This window comes from Uloborus diversus, unplaced genomic scaffold (genome assembly GCF_026930045.1).
Source record: "Uloborus diversus isolate 005 unplaced genomic scaffold, Udiv.v.3.1 scaffold_471, whole genome shotgun sequence".
Taxonomy (NCBI): domain Eukaryota; kingdom Metazoa; phylum Arthropoda; class Arachnida; order Araneae; family Uloboridae; genus Uloborus; species Uloborus diversus.
The window spans coordinates 14800-31684 of record NW_026558650.1 but is presented as its reverse complement, the minus strand read 5'-3'; the positions used below and the strand labels follow the sequence as shown (position 1 = coordinate 31684).

Sequence of the window (16885 nt, the reverse complement as noted above, 5' to 3'; positions counted from 1 at the left end):
TGTACGAAAAAAGTTTCCGCGATTATTTTTGAAGTAGTCAGTTTTTGCGAATTTCTGTTATCTGTCGCTTTTATGTTGTATAAAATATGTATAGTATACAAGTTTTTCATTTTTTTCCTTCCTTATGTTCCTTTTAAGGTTTTACATTGCCTTTTTGTTTAAATTGAGATCCATTTCACTTGTAATCATACAAAAAATTGGCGAATAGGAAATTCGGTTTTTCCCGCATTTTTTTTGAACAGTCGGCCATTTACTTTACTTAAAGCTTCTAATTGATGGGTAAATAATAAATGATTGCATCAGAATGTGCCAGTATCTATTTTTTTTAGTTTCGTTAATACAGTAGGACTGAAGTCAGAGCGATAAAAAAAAAAGTCGATCATAAACGCCACAACGGCAAAAAACATCACGAAAATTTAATTTTTAAACACACAAACGCCGCGGCGTTCCTTCCAGAAATTACTGTAGTCATTCAATGAAAAGCTAAGGATCCGTGTGTTCCTTTTACTTTTCAAAATTAAAACATGCAGAAAATTATCGGTGCGGCATTGTAAAAATAAGAATCAATGCAAAATTAGAAGTGCTATACTAAAGAAAGAAAAAGTAGGAAAAAAAAGGAAAAAGTAGGAAAATAAGGAGAGAGCTCTAAAAAGTAGAAAAAAGTAGGAAAAATAGGAACTCTTCGGTGTCTGAGATGTTTACTTAAGTACACAAGTTAACTCCATTTCAAATGATTTCAAAATGCAACGAAAAAATCTTAGATTGCTTTTGTAACAAACAACTTTGAAATGCAACATTCATATACACAACTACCCACACACTTATGCCAGCACACAGACACAAACACATACCCCCTACACACAAACACACACGCCTACATACAGACACTTGGATTGCGAAAAACATAATTTGAATTCAAGATGTCAAAATTCAAATTAATTTTCCTTTCTTTTTATTTTTTACTAGCAGTACCCGCACAGCGATGCTCATGCTAAAATTTAATGGAAGTCCGTTGAATAAAAAAAACTGAAGCCCTCTCCCCCTCTGATGTGAAATGATCGTTTTTCTCTGTATAAAACGCGTACATACCTTTTCAAAAAAAAAAAAAAAAAAACTATTTAAATTTCTTATTAATTTAAAACTTTTCGTCAAATCATTAAATTAAATTTACAGTTGCTTTAAAACTCTGTTTAGCGAGTGAAGCGGTTTTTTACTGCAATTTAAAATATTTCGCCAAATAAACAAAAAAAAAAACGACATCAAATAATATCTTTCAAATGAGTACATTTACATTTCACTCCGATAAGAAACAAATCAAAAGTTTCTTTTCTTTCAAAACAAATCGCCAAAACAATGAATTGCATTAACTGTTGCCTTAAAACAATAATCCTAGACTGAACTGCTCAGCACCTAACGTGCCAAGCGACCACGCTACAGGAACCCAGTCCTTTTGCGAGTGGAGCGGATGTTTTTTCTTTGGCAATAATGAATGTTTCGCCCAACAAACAAAAAGGTGTAAAATCACATTAACAGTAGCCTTCAAATCTTTACATATTATGAACTGCATTGTCCGGTCTACCTTGAGAACAAAAACTGTGTCAAGTGACATATATTCAACAATTAATTAAAAGAATAACTTAATAATTTAAAGAATAACTTTAATAAAAGAAACAAAACACCATGCAAAATTACCCTTCCAAACAATGACGGCAGATATCAAAATATTAAGAAATTAAAATGCGAAAGATGGATTCAAAAAGCGTAACCATGGGAACACGAAAATAAAATAATTGACAACCTGAATCAAAATGACATATTTCGAAATTGATTTAAAAACGCTTGTAACTTTTTTTCCTTTGAAGATAGAAGCTAATTTTTTCGACCATAGGTCGAGAGAGATCTGGAGTAAAAAATTTTGCTTTTTCCGATGCTGTCAAAAAGAAAACTGTGGGACAATTCTTTCGCTTTTTATTGATAGATTTAATGAAGAAAGTATTGCCTATATTTCAGCTAGGCCTAAAAAAGTTCGAGCTAAAAACGCAAATTACTCCCGCCGTAATTAAGTTAGAGCATTGAAATAAATTATTTAGAACGCAGAAAATTCTGCCCTTTTTAACGATATATAATATTAATGTGTGCAAGTAATTTTTCACCCCTTTAATAGACAACAATAGGAAACTTACGTGAAATTTGGGCCTAAATTTGAATAAAAAAAGAACTATTTATCGGATTTTTTCGAACCATAGCCTATGTTACTCAGTAAGAAAGCACCTTTCATGTAGTGAAAGAATTTTTCAAATAGGTGCAGGGGTTCCGGAGATTACCTCGAACATATAAACACACAAAAATCCGCCCTCTCTCTGTATAATATTAGTAAAGATTTCACAGTCAGACCATGTAAAATCATAGCCGAATGTTTAAGTATTTACTTCTTTAGCTTCTTTGTTTACATAACGGCAGACCTTGTGGTAGCTGTTCATAACGTTCCACCGCTGCCCTGTAAATACCAACAACTCATAAAATTCACTCTGATAACACTGGATGGGTGCACCGTATTCATGAGCCACAGCAACATCCGTTTTATCCACCTAAAATTCTTATTTAAATCAAACTTAAGACTGTCCGTTATTGGACCCTTATCTGTTACTGGTACTGTTATCCTACTTGAAATCTTGTTTAAGAGAAGATTTTGCAATTCCCCTCCCCCTCGATCAAAAAAGAGGTTGTGTGCTAGGCTTCTCAATCCAATTAAAAGGGTGCATTTTGTGTTTGCAAAGATGTTTTTTCTTCTCTTTTCCCTTCCTTTTACAAAAAAGGAAGTACTGTATTCGCAAAAAAGTTTTCACTCAAAAATCAACCTTAATTTCCATTTTGCTCACCCCTGAATGAATGCTGAGTTTTTTTTTTTTTTTGACTCGACCACACCTGAATAAGTGCCCAAGAATGTATAGACACGCGAACTATCCATTTTGACGATTCCCGAGTTAATTACAACGAAGTTCCTCGTGACATCTGTATGTATGTGCATATGTATGTCGCATAACTCAAAAAAGTTATGTCCTAGAAAGTTGAAATTTGGTATATAGACTCCTAGTGGGGTCTAGTTGTGCACCTCCCCTTTTCGTTGCATTCGGGTGTTTCTAAACGGGTCTTTTGTCCCTTTTTGGGAGGAAAACATTGTTAATTTTGATGTAAACTCAAGTGATGTTACAATTCGGAGGACACTTGGTGATATATCGCCAGTCTTTTGGTTGCCAAGTTTTGTCGCCACTTGGCGACAAATTTAACGGTTTTTTTTTTTAATCTGGTTTTAATTTGGCCACTGTTGGTGATATTTAGAGAGTAAACTATTGAATCCCATTAAAACTGCCAATAATGGGAAAATGACATTAAATTGGAGTAAAAGGAAGTCATGTGATGCACACATCAGCTCATTTTCTTATACTCCAGGTGTACTAAAGTCATTATTTTTCTTAAAGTTTTAAATGTTGTTAAAAAATCTTTGAAAACATTTTAAGTCAAAGCAAATTATCCCTAAGTCAATCTTTGAGTAAGTGCTACTAACACTTTTCCCATCCAAGTTGGGGCTACTTTCAGAAAAGTAATATAAAAAAAAAACGGAACTTCTAAAAATGAGAAATTTGTACACACAAATAAGGCATTCAACTCTTTTAAGTAATGTACATTTTAAAGTATTCTGAGCAATGAAAACGAAAATGTTCTCACCTATGTTCTCCAAATCCTGCATGCTAATCACCTCAACATCTGGATTTGGGAGGTCGTACTAGATAAAGAAAAAGTTTTTAAGCAACAAAAAAAATCCAACACAGACACTTTCACACAATAAGACACAAAAAAAAAGTATTTTATGTAACAAACAAAGGTATTGGGGTGGGGGAGGGGTACCTCAGTTAGCACACTTCTGAGATGATACCCGAAATGAATTTTCAAGTTATAAAGAGTAGTACAAATCATGGTTGTTTGGTTTAAACCAAATGTTTTTTTTTCCATAAACCATGAGTTTTTTTTTCTTTTTTTTTTTTTTTTGAAAATTTTTTTTGCTTTTCCCTAAATTTTTTCATAAATTTTACATATTATTGCAAAGAATAAAATCTAATTAATGCAAAGTAACTAGCAAAGCTTTATAAATAAATTACAGGTGAAATAAATTTCGGTAGAAGGCAAAGATGTTGCCATTTTTGTTTCTTGAATATGAACAAATAAAATTTAAGCTTTTGTTTTAAAGGCTTTTCCTGTAATCGGGGAATTTAAAATGTTTTCTTTTAGGTTATTTTTCCGCAATCTGCCGCAAAATTTTGCTGTTTTTTTTTTCAAACCCGATTGTTGAACACACCTCACTAGACATAACTATTATTTTCGAGGTGCACGACACAGCTAGCAGCTAGTATACGTTAATTTCTAGAGCATCTAGTTATCAAGCTTAAAATAAAGACATCTTACCTTGCCATAAAATGCATCATAACGGGATTTTTTTCTTCCCTCGTTGAAGAAATCCTGAAAGAAAAAGGCATGAATAATCAGAATGAGTGAACGAGAGCAATGTTGAGTTTTTAACCCGATGAATTTTTACAAAAAAAAAGTGCCATTTGAAAACCCCATTGTTTTACCCGCTCTTGTTTTCTCAAATTCTTAGGAACTTTTGATTAAAATAAACTGAATTAAATACTTTCACAATTTAAACTCATTTACTCATCCGCTAAGGTCGCTAGATTAGCTGCCTTGAAGACTGAAAAATTATAAATCTATCGATACCTGGTTTCGTGGTTAGTTCACTGGTGTTTGGGAGAAGTAAGAATGATATACAGTGAAACCTGTGTAAGTTGACCACTTGGGGTGCAGTACTTCGGCGGTCAACTTAGACAGGTGGTCAACTTATAAAGGGGTTAATGTTTTTTTTTGTCATTTCTTGCAACATGTTTTCATTTTTTGACTAGTTGACACTTACTCTTTCTGTTCAACTCACTTTCAATGTTTAACATTACTTTGAAACAAAAATGTAAAATGTTATTCAAATACTTTTAGAGATAATTTTCCCAGAATGATGCATAATGTGTCATGCAATTTTAAAATTTCATTTAATTGATCAAAAAAAAAATGTTACATCTTATTGTCTATGAAAAGTTACTTGTTTGATATTAATAGTTCCTAAAAATTCATAGCTATTCAAAAATAACAAATTTTTCGCCTTTTTTTTATCATATACATTTATAACCATGATGATCTATTGTTCAACAAAATAATTCCTTATTGAAGTTTGGCGCATTTATTAAACACTAGTTTTAGTAATTTCCATATGTGTCAGCTAATTTTCTTTGGATTTCTCCCATTTCAATTAATTTTAATATTTCATACTTTTTATAAATCTCAAGTTCAACTAACTTTCTTTTTGAAAGGCATTTTAAGTAAAACTATAACACAAAGAACAACAAGATGGACTTTCATAGTTCAAAAAGGCAGTTGAAAATGAAAATGTCCTATCTCTTAATTCCTTGCACCAGAAATACTGCAATGCAAGTAACTTTACTCTTTAGCACAATTCCAGTGTTGCCACAAAATATTGAAACTGGAAAAAATTACTTTGTACTTTTCTACTGACACATGTTTTCATTGAGCAGAGTACAAAAGGCAATCTCGAATAGAAGAAAAGAAAAACAAGTTTGGAGAAGAAAAGGGTTCTTAATAGTTTTCCTACGTTGTTAAATTCACAAGGAGGTTTAGTTATGCTGTTGTTTTATTTAGTTGGTAAAATGCTGGTCTGGCATCGAAAATATTCTTGGAAAGTTATAAAATAAATAATAATATGAAATAAAAAAAATTGCTACATTAAGTTTTAAAAAATAAACCAATTGGTCAACTTACAAAGGGTTTTTTACAATACTCCAAACCAAATTTGGTGTACATCAGTGGTCAAGATAGACAGGTGGTCAAGATAGAGAGGTGGTCAAGTTACAGAGGTTTTCCCTCATTATATAAGATAGGATAATTCCGTTCCTGACAAAAGCGGTCAACATAGACAGGTGGTCAACTTACAAAGGTGGTCAACTTTACAGGTTTTACTGTACTTACATACATACTCTCAATTCTTAATACAGTGAAATTCCGTTACAACGAATACCGATGCAACGAAATTTCCGTTTCAACGAAATAAATTTTCTGTCCCGATTTAATATCCAATACATTGTTCGAATTCTGTCACAACGAACAAAATTTGCGGTCTCTTAAAGTTCATTGTAACGAAATTTCACTGTATTATATAGGGAAGTTGGGGTTTTTTTGGTTATAATTTATATTTTATTAAACAATTTGAAAACTAATCATTTGATATTTCTACAAAGATTCGCAGCTATAAACATCATCCTTGCCTATGATTATATGCTGAACCTATGATCATTTGCCAACATTATAATTGAAATTCATAAAAAATAAGTTCAGCTTTCTAGAGATAACCAGCTTCTTCTAAATAGTGCTGCTAATTAGCCTGTAGTTCTATGATTTCCAAATTTAAGCTTGTAGACATAACATATGTTTACTTTAATTTGTCATTGAATTGAAACATTTATTATACTCTGAGCCTCACTACCCAAGGCAAGTGATTAAAATGAGTTGGTAGGTAGTTTAAATGCTCTGCAACAAAAAAATACTTATACTTATAAAAATGAGTATTTATGCTATCCCATTATTTCTATTATACCTACATTCAACCTAAGTTTGAAAACACAGAGTAAGATTGTTATTAAAACCATGCTTGCTCTAACCATATATTACTATACCCCAATTCCCTCATCCATGGGATAATTTGGGCACAGTAAACTTATGCTAATTTGAAGAAAACTATTACAGTAAGTCCCAATGCTAAGCTGAAACAAGGAAAAGAAATAAAGAAAAGTAAATTTATTACAAGACTAGAAAGCTCTTATAGGTCATTTTTTTATAACTTAAGAACCGGGACAGTCCCGGTTTTCAGACACAAAATCCCGGCAGGGTTGTAGTTTTGGCCGGACAAAACTGATTTTATCCAGGCCACTGGCTAAAACCGGTTAAAACCGGCCAAAACTGGATTTCACCACCGATGGCCAAAATTAAATTACATGAAAATACACTTCTAATTTGTATGCATGTGAGAGCTGTGTGTTTTGCAACTAATAAATCTGTTAGTTGGAAGTTTTTTTAATCAAGCACAGCAATTTTAGTTTTTAGTTAATTAAATATAATATTAGTGAAGTAATTTACATTACTATAACAATAGTAGTGAACACATTTCAACTTTCTTCAAATTAATAACTGAAATTGCTCACAACTAAAACAAAAGACATAAGGAATACAAAATAGCCTGTAAAATAAATATAGTATCTTTTCAGTGGTGTTGCATTTTAATTTTCAAAAGTGTTTCCCTCCCTGTACCTTTAGTTTTGTTTGAAAAAAAAAAATCCCTATAAATGTTACTAAAAGAAGTTTTTTTTTTTCTCTCATTTATTCTTCGAAATTACTTGAAATACTTTGTACATTTGTGTGTGTTCAATGTTTCACTCTAGTATTTTTTTTTATCCTGTGGCTTATTTTTCATGTAGACCTTATCTTCTAAGGATGCCGTAATTGCTACAAACTGTAAAACATAATATTTGGATAAATAATGAAAGATGATTGATTATGGTTTGTTTTGCATTTCATTTTAATAAATTATTATTTGGTTTTCATATAAAGTTTGATAATTATCTAAGTGGTTAAAACTGGATAAAACTGATCTTATCCCGGCCAGTTTTAAACCGGTTTTTTCATGGTTGAAATCACCACTGGCCGAAACTCTTACAACCCTGAATCCCAGTGTCCTGGTTGGTTAACTTAACGCCCCAGTAAAAGACAAATTTGATAACAGATTTCATGTGAAGGATTATTTAAAATAATAAGTTCGTCCTTCCTGTACCTCAAAGCCAGACTGACGAAAGTCTGAAAATTGAGGTTAACTGTTCATACTGCATTGCATTTAGAATCCTATAGTACATACACATTGAGTCATGCAAAGGTAATTCTAAAAACGAAATTAATAATAATCCGCTGTGATTGAACAGTTCATTTCAAAAACCAGTCTAGCAATAAAATTTTGAAAAAGCATTTTATTTTAACCTATGTATTAAAATTTTTCTCTGAGGATTACAATGTTTTTAACTAAAAGAGATACGTATTTAGCTACATTTCTTTCAATAAACTATGTTGTAATCATCACTGAATAACTTAATATGTTGATATAGATGTTTCCCTAAAATTAGCAATTTTGTCGCTTGAATCTTGACTGGTTTTTGAAACCAACGATTCAATCATTTACCAGTGTTAAAAGAGCGTGCGTCCTATTTTTGGCAAAGTGCCAGACTAAAGTTTTTCCCATCTCCTGCGAAGTTGCGATTTACATTAGTCTGGCTGTGAGGCGCCATCGCGCAAATGTCTTTTGAGTGCCTTTATGCTCTGGCGTTCGAGGAAAATATAGTTACCACCCAGAGTGAGGTTTTGTGGACAAATATGAAATGAAAAAAAAAAAAAATATGGTTGGCATTTAATTTATAAAAAATATTGTGTGAATATTTAATTTTGCAATATAGTGTACATTTTTACTTCATATCTTAAAATAATTCAGGATTCAGCAGCTCCTCTGATACGCTAATAATGTGTTTTGGAAGAAGAAATTATTTTAATATCTCAGTTAAAACCACTTTGAATATTTATTTAATCTCTAAGTGATGAACAATTAATAAAACTTTCATGCCTGTCAAAACATGACATCAGGAGCAGTGGCCCAACTAGAAAATAGTTTTGGGGCTCACAAATTGAAAAAAAATATGTCTTTTCATAAGAAGGGTCCGGGGATTCTCAACGAAAAATTTTAAAACTTGTGGTTCGAAAAACGCATTTTTAGACCATCTTGGGTACCCCCCCCCCCCCCATCTGGTTGCGCCACGGAACAGGAGGGTACTGATTATATTTCTAAATTGAAGGATAATATTGTAGAGGATATTCCAATTTAAAATTTGAGACGGCCGCGCCAGATTCCCAATTGTCGAAATATCACCGTATAAAGTAGTATTCTGGACTTTTAAAGTACGATAACCCTCACAAAAATGAGACTGAGAATCATTCGGAAACATTATCACTTGGATGATAGCACATACCTTGCATGGGAATAAACAATGCAAAAAAAGATTAAAATTTACTCTTTTTTTTTTCCTCCAGGTATTGTACCAACAGCTGCATTGTAATATTTTATTTTTGAATGTTATGTGAAACTTTTTAAATTAAAATGGACAGAAATCAATCTAAGAGTATAGGTCCCACCGAGTTGCATTAAACATTGCACTATCTACCAATCCAAAATTCAGCACCTTTCTCAGTAACCGGTAGCTCACTAGGCACAAGCAACGATAAAATTGAAAATTTTAAAAAACCCCGACTAAGTCGCAACTGTAGAATCGAGAGGGAAAATTGAAAATCCTTTTAAAAGCCTTATATTATTAAAAATCAATGTCAAGTATTTCATTTGGTATTCAATAGAAACTGGCAACAGATAAAAATTTTAAATCATTGCGTTTTATTTCCTTGTCAGCCAACAATGAATTCGGTTATCAATTGCGTGAATAAAGGCTTAGCCGTTATTAAAATCTGCTTTAACAAAGTTATAATTCGAATTCTATGAAAAATGGAAGTTCCCAACACATTCTATCACCCGCCGAAGAAAATTCTCTTTATTTTGGTGTTAAATTTTTAAATTTTTAACTATGTTTTCACTGCAAAAATCGCGAAAAACCTTTTAGAGGTTTTTAATTAACATCTTCGTTAATTAATGTCATCCAAAGATGCAACCTAAGCTAAGAACACTCTCGATCAGCTCTCCTTTCCAACAAATTTTTTTTTTTTTTTCAAAATCGGTCCATCCGTTTAGGCGCTAGAGTGCCGCAGACAGACACATAGATACACAGACGCAGACAGACACATAGACACACAGAGGTCTATAGGATGAAATGTCATCAGCCGGTTTATTGGGTTTTTTGACAGGGATGATAATAGAAGTTTTTTCCAGCCATCCGGGATATTATTGTTGTTCCAAATTTCATTGAGTTAAGGAGATTGTAAATTTATGTAAAAAATTGTTTAATATTTTTCTAAAGAATCGCATTTTACAATTTCACATTCATTAATTTTTTTGAACAATATTACGGCCAAAGTAAAATTCTCATCGAGTCCTTCGATTTTCGTATAAACAGACATGACTGTATAAATGCTAAATAATAAATTTTAAATAAAATGTACATTTATAGTTTTATATGATCAGCCGTGAATTTCCCCACAGTGCTGCTTATGAATAACCAGGCAGCTAAACTGATGCTACCTGGCACACTTGAAGAATATGATAGTAGGAATTCAAGTGGATACAGGCGATTTTCAGGCAGTACAACAACAGGCATTCTTCTGTAATTATACAGAATCAATGCCATAGTAAGAAACACTAATGAATAAAGAATTGCAGAGGAAATCAAATTTGTTTTCATTGCACATGATGATCTCATATCAGCTTGGTGGGAAAGTTCATCTGTAACTTTATTTAATTTCCTCTTTATTTTGGCATATTTGGCAAACTCATCAACCATACTAATCCCTCCAAGTTCAGCTTCTAAATCACACCGATATTTGGAGAGCAATATATAGCGGTATTAAAATTCTGATATCACACAGTCCTAGTGAGAATGACAATTTTATCACTCCACTGCCCAAATCGTCTCAAAGTCAGCCAAATTGCCAAATCTTCAGCAGTAAAGATGGAATTTCTATCAGGGATCTTTCGAAAAATCTTCTCGTCCTGAGTTACATGATAGATCCTGATGCGTCTTCTTGGATGCATCAGTAGCTATTCAAGTGTGGTTGCGCCAATATGTGCCCTTGTAACACTGAAACATACTTTTTACCACTTGAGGCGTCATATTCTTTCCTTGAAAGGGTAAATCCTTACGATGAATTTTCAAACCATCAGAACTTAGTGCCACAGGAAGATAATAAGGAATGAATTGACTGGGAAAAATATTGGGATCATTTAGCAAGATTTTGCAAGACACGCAAGAGGTCATTTCCCAGAGATCGCTGGCAGTTACAGCCCCGGATAAAGGCAGGGCCCCCAACAGGCCAACCTACGCCCTGGCCTAGAGGCGCAAGCCGAAAAACACGGAGGGGGGGGGGAATGAACAGCTCCTTAGAGGGGGGGGGAACAAAGAGGAAAGCGGAGTCCTAGTATTTGGAGAAGAAAAATTTGCAACCTGAGAGGGCGCAATGCTTCAGTCAAGGTACTGTTTCTGATCAAAATAGATAATTTTCCATTGGGGCCTACTCCGAGGATGCTGTGATGCACCAGCCCCCCCCCCCAAAAAAAAAAATGTGGAAGTGCCGGGCACCCCCACCGGCACAAGCAGAAAAAAAAGAGGCCATACAAAAAGGGACGAATTTTTTAATATTTAGTTAAGCTTAACAAAAAGAGCAAGTTATAACTGTTGTGTTTTGTTCTTACACTACTTGTGTTTTGATTCTCACTAATATTTTCTCTGCTTTATTTTATTTTATTTTATTTCATTTTATTTATTTCTTCATTTTTTCACGTGGAATTATTTCGTAGTAAAAAACCGAAGTAAAAGTTGATATGAGTTGACTGCGGCTTTCAAAACCCGGCGCTACTGTAAATTTTCAATATCTTTGATTTGAACAATGATTTCTTGATAATGCAGCTTTGCCAAAGAGTAAAAAAAAAAAAAACGTATTAGAGGTAAGTCACATACAGTGAAATTCGTAAAAACTATGATATAGAAATTGTTCAGTGTAATAAAACTTGTTTATGAAACAATTTTTCTCTTGGTGTCTTTAAATCAGGTCAGTAAGTATTTGTTTCACAGTTAATACTTTATTAATTCATGTTTAGTTTTCGGAGATCAGTCAGCAAAAATAAGCAAACTGTTTTTTTGCTTTTGTTAACTGAGCGCAGTCAACAAATATATGCAAACTGTTTCACGGAAGACACATCTGAGCGACTGACTGCTGTGGCGGGGGTGCCTTCCCTCCCCCCCCCCCCATCAAAAAATCTCATCCCTCTTTTATTTTATATTTTCAGCTCTCTTTTTTATTTTTATTTATTTTTCAAAACTATGTTTTTACTTTTAATTATTATTTAGTACTATTATTTCACTAGAAAAGTTCTAACTTAAATGACATACATACATACACACACGCACGGAAACTAAATAAATGAAATGAAACGTTAACAGAATAAAATAAATAATTTAAATTAAAAACGAATCAATGAGCAGTTTCCAATAAATTAATTTTAAAAAAACTAAAAATCTCTCCCCCCCCCCCAAATTTGGATGAGTCCAACTTGCACCATAATGCCCCCCCCCCCCTTCCGTGGGCACCCCTGTGATTTGGTGTCCAACTCTTGTAAACACAGAAGATGTGTGCTTCAGCTTGAATCATCATCTCATACTCAATGAATCCATTTTGCGTGGATTAAGTTTTCTTTCTGTATTTTAATTCCTTTTCATTTTTCGCCGCGAAAAAAATAACCGGGCACTTTTGTAAGAATCTAATCTCGATCAAAATTTGCCCCATATTAAGGCAAGGTTAATTACACTTGATAAAAATGAACTGGCCGTTGGGTGGGCAGGGGTAGAAGTGATCGACTTGTCACGTATAGGACATTTTCCACAAAAAATATAGGACAAATATAGGACACATTATATGAATAGTTTTGCTGTGAAAAAAGAAATAATACATGCATATTACTTATTTATTCTTATCAATGATTTTGTTTTAAAAAAAACCTTCAAACAAAATTATAACTTACACCTGAAATGACTTTCCTGTAGTTGAAAGAATAATTTTTGAAAAAAGTGTACTTTGTAGACAAAAAAAAGAAAGAACAAAGTGAAATTTATTGATAATTAACACAGCAACTCACAATTTTTGCGGGGATAGAAGTGTCACAAACATAGCTTATATAAATAAATAAAAACCGTCTTTGTGTTGAGAACTAACAGGAAATAACCAATGCTTTGTAGCACAAACATACAGATATTTTGTTCTATAAAATTCCACAAACAGAAAAGTTGCAAAAAGACTATTATAACATTCCGATCAGAAAATGCACTGAACACAAAAATATACCCGCGAAAACAAAAACAAAAAAAAAAAAACCACGAAAACAAAACCAAAAAAATCCACGCTGGAAAACAAAACAAACTGCTGTTGCCAAACGCAAAATTCTAAAACCAACTTCGGAATTCGTTCTCGAAACTCCACCCACTACAGTGGCGTCATATTGCTGTGGCCAATGAGAGTAGATGCCTGTTGCAGGATTTAGTGAGTTGTGTTTTTTAATTTGCAAATTCGTTTGTACACGTACTTTCGACGAAAAATCCGAAGTCAGATAGTTTGTTTACTGTTGTTTTAAAGAAATAAATTGGATAAAAAACAGGAATATAGGAAATATAGGACATTTTCCAAAAATATAGGAAATATAGGACGATTTTCATACTTTTTTTGAAATTATAGGAAATATAGGATATATAGGACCACTTCGACCCCTGGGTGGGGCTTGCCGGACGTCCCAATTTGATAGGGACAGTCCCGGTTTACTTCACGTCCTGGTAAAATACAGGGTAACAAGAAATAGCTTAGACACATAAAATACATTATAACTCTAATAATAATAATATTACGACCAAACTTCAAAATAAATATTAATACATTATTTCGTCTAATATGTTTACAAACTCTCGCAAAGTTTTACTTTTTTGGGGAGGGGGCACCGTTGGGGATACCAAAGTTTTATGAGGTTTTTCTTGAAATCGTGATTACAGTACGCTAATTACTTCGAGACAATGGAATAAAGGCGAAGGAGCTAAGGCATTAATGAAGGCTTCCTCTTTGCCTGTATGTTTGTTTATTTTACGTAGCATTGAAAGCGTGAAAGGAAATTTCAAGCTAGGTAAAATAAACAACCTAACAGACACAGAAGCAATCTTAGGAAGTTCATCCTGTGGTTAATAAGTAAGATTCAATACTTTGACGTTGAGAAAAAAAGATGCACAAATATGCGGCAGTGTATAATCGGCAGTGTATAATCGCACCTCATTAATTTTACTTTTTTTTTTTTTGAACAAATAATTGGCCGAAAATGCGTAGAGAATTAGAGTACTTAATTTTGTAAAGCAAAAAAAAAAATTTTTTCTTCATAAAATCAATTTTCCCTGATTTTTTATTATTTTTTCAAAATTCTCTGATATTTCCCTGATTAATGAAGTTCCCTGACTTTTCCCTGATCTGTCGCCACCCTGAAACGGTTTACCACTCACAGTGATACAACAGTGAAAGTCCATTCTCGAAAACTAATATTATACCCAATAATGATGTTACTTAACCCCCTCCCACTTAAAAAATCTTTCATCTTCCCAACGCTTCATTTTATGTTATTTTTGTTAAATGTTTGATTTTGAAAATGAGGAGTGGTCTAAATGACGTATCAAATGATGTACTTTGGCCATCTCCACTGGCGCCCTGAATGCATACTGTCTGCCGCGTTTACAGGTTATGATAATTCAGAAACGAATTAAATATTTCTTTCTACGCTTGCTGTCAACCATATCGTTGCCACTACATATGAGTAAAGAAGCGAATTAAATATTGCGCTCTGCGCTAATGGCATCAAAGCGCACCGATTAAAATAGTTGTTAAAATATACTAAACTTTGTCAAATTTTTTCGAAATGGTCAGATCCTATGTTTTTAAGCATGCTCTTTCAGAAAAAAGAAATTTTTAAACATTTCGGAGACGACCCCAGCATACATTAATAATTATTTTCAACGTGGTGTCAGAAAAAGATGCACTTACCCTCACTACTGTTTCCATTTCTTTAACCAATTTGGATTTCCTCTTCGGCTGAGTTTTCTTTTTGGGGGCCATAATCTGTTTGAATGAATAAAATTATCAACACACTTCATACAAGCAACGATAAAATTAAAAATTTTAAAAACCATCCACTGAGTCGCAACTGCAGAATCAAGAGGGAAAATTGAAAATCCTTTTAAAAGCCTTATACCATAGACTAATAATAAGAGTAGACCGAGCTTTCTCATTCTTGCTGATGAAGAAAATTGGTTCATAAATGTATCATGTGACTAGTGGAAGGGCTTGGCGAAGACTTTGGCAGCATGGTTGCTAGATGGCAGCATTATCTATAGTTTGGCACTCGACATGTATTTTAAGACAATGTGTTTTCATTAAAAAAAACTTCCAGGTGCAGAGATTGAACTGTTTTTCTTTTAGTTATGCATTATTTTGACATTAGTAATAGTTTTTGATCAGTTTTCAGTAACTTTTATTTCATTTGGAGCTGTCAGCGTTGGCGTGAACGAAATGGCGTAAACGTTTTGCGTTAACGCAAAAATGTACTAATCGGTATCTTAAATTGAAACTGTAGGTAAAAATCTTACCGTTTGCCGATTCTTCTTGGTCGCTTGCATCTTTGATTGCTTAGAGAGTTATTGAAATTGACTAAAGAAAATGCACAATACTATCTAAACGAAAAACTCACTATATTAACAAAATATTTACAACTTAGAATAACAAATTTACAAATCGGACTCCATAAAAGATCATTCTTCCGTGTTCCATCAATTCTATTTATTTTATTTCTCGTTGGCGTTGATCGTCTGCTACGATTAACTCCCGCTGTTGCTAGGATATCCACCAGTCACATGGTTTGGTTTATGAGCAGCAAAAGGGTTGCCATAGCTCGGTCTACTCTTATTATTAGTCTATGCCTTATACTATTAAAAATCAATGACTTGTATTTTATTTGTTAACAAAGAGAAATTGGCAACAGATAAAATTTTAAATCATTGCTTTTCATTTCCTTGTCGGCCAACAATGAATTCGGTTAATAATCGCTGAATAAAGGCTTAGCCGAACACAAAGTCTTCTTTAAAAAGCGTAATAATTTCGACTTCTATGAATCATGGAAGTTTCAAACACATTCTATCAGACGCTGGAAAAAAACTCTTTATTTTTGTTTTAAATTTTACAATTTTGAACTATGTTTTCACTCCAAAAATCGCGAAAATCCTTTCAGAGGTTTTTAATTAATATCTTCGTTAATGAATGTCATCCAAAGCTGCAACCTGGCTAATAACACTCTCGATCAACTCTCCTTTCGAACACATTTTTTTTTTTTTTTCAAAATCGGTCCATCGGCGCTAGAGTGCGACAGACTTCATTCGGATGTGCGCCCGCCGTCATTAGGAGTAGAGGGGGTAACCTCTTTTACCTGGCCTCAGATAGGAAATTCAAATTTACTTTTATAATATTAAACTATACAACCCAATCCTTAAAAGTCTTCAAATCACAGGTTAGGCCCGTGTAAAAGAAAAAGCCACCAGGAGAAGAAAAGTCATAAGAAAATGAAAAGATATTCGACGAAGTGCACAAAACATCAGTAACAATAAGTATAATTAACAAATTAGAAACTTAAAAGGGAAAAGCGCTCATTGGAGCAATCGGCAGAAGGGAAAATGCTCTCATAGTTCAAGGAGGTTGACTAATGATTGACAATCGATTTAAATCATGATTTTAATCATAATTGAAGTCAAGCTGATTTAAATCAACGAACCCTGCTTAATATTAAGTAAAATTGTCAAGCAGTTTACAATAATTATTAAAGAAATTGAAAGCGTGGATACGGTTTTAAATTATGTACACTTAGAGTATTATATGAATGATAACAATAAAGGATTTCCAAAAAAAAAGGTACTCATGTTTTATTATTTTGCTGCAAATCAACCCTCGA

At 33.2% G+C, this 16885-nt stretch overlaps 1 protein-coding gene across 1 annotated transcript in view; it reads right to left on the bottom strand.

Annotated features, from left to right (window-relative positions):
* LOC129233503 (histone-lysine N-methyltransferase SETD1A-like) overlaps positions 1-15003 on the bottom strand; it is a 29355-nt gene extending 14352 nt beyond the window's left edge. The window contains exons 1-3 of the mRNA XM_054867520.1: positions 14932-15003; positions 4462-4515; positions 3727-3784 (exon numbers count right to left, since the gene is read on the bottom strand). Coding sequence (XP_054723495.1) covers positions 3727-3784; positions 4462-4515; positions 14932-15003 — 184 coding nt within the window. The remainder of the gene's footprint in view (positions 1-3726; positions 3785-4461; positions 4516-14931) is intronic.
* Between the last annotated feature and the right edge of the window lie 1882 nt (positions 15004-16885).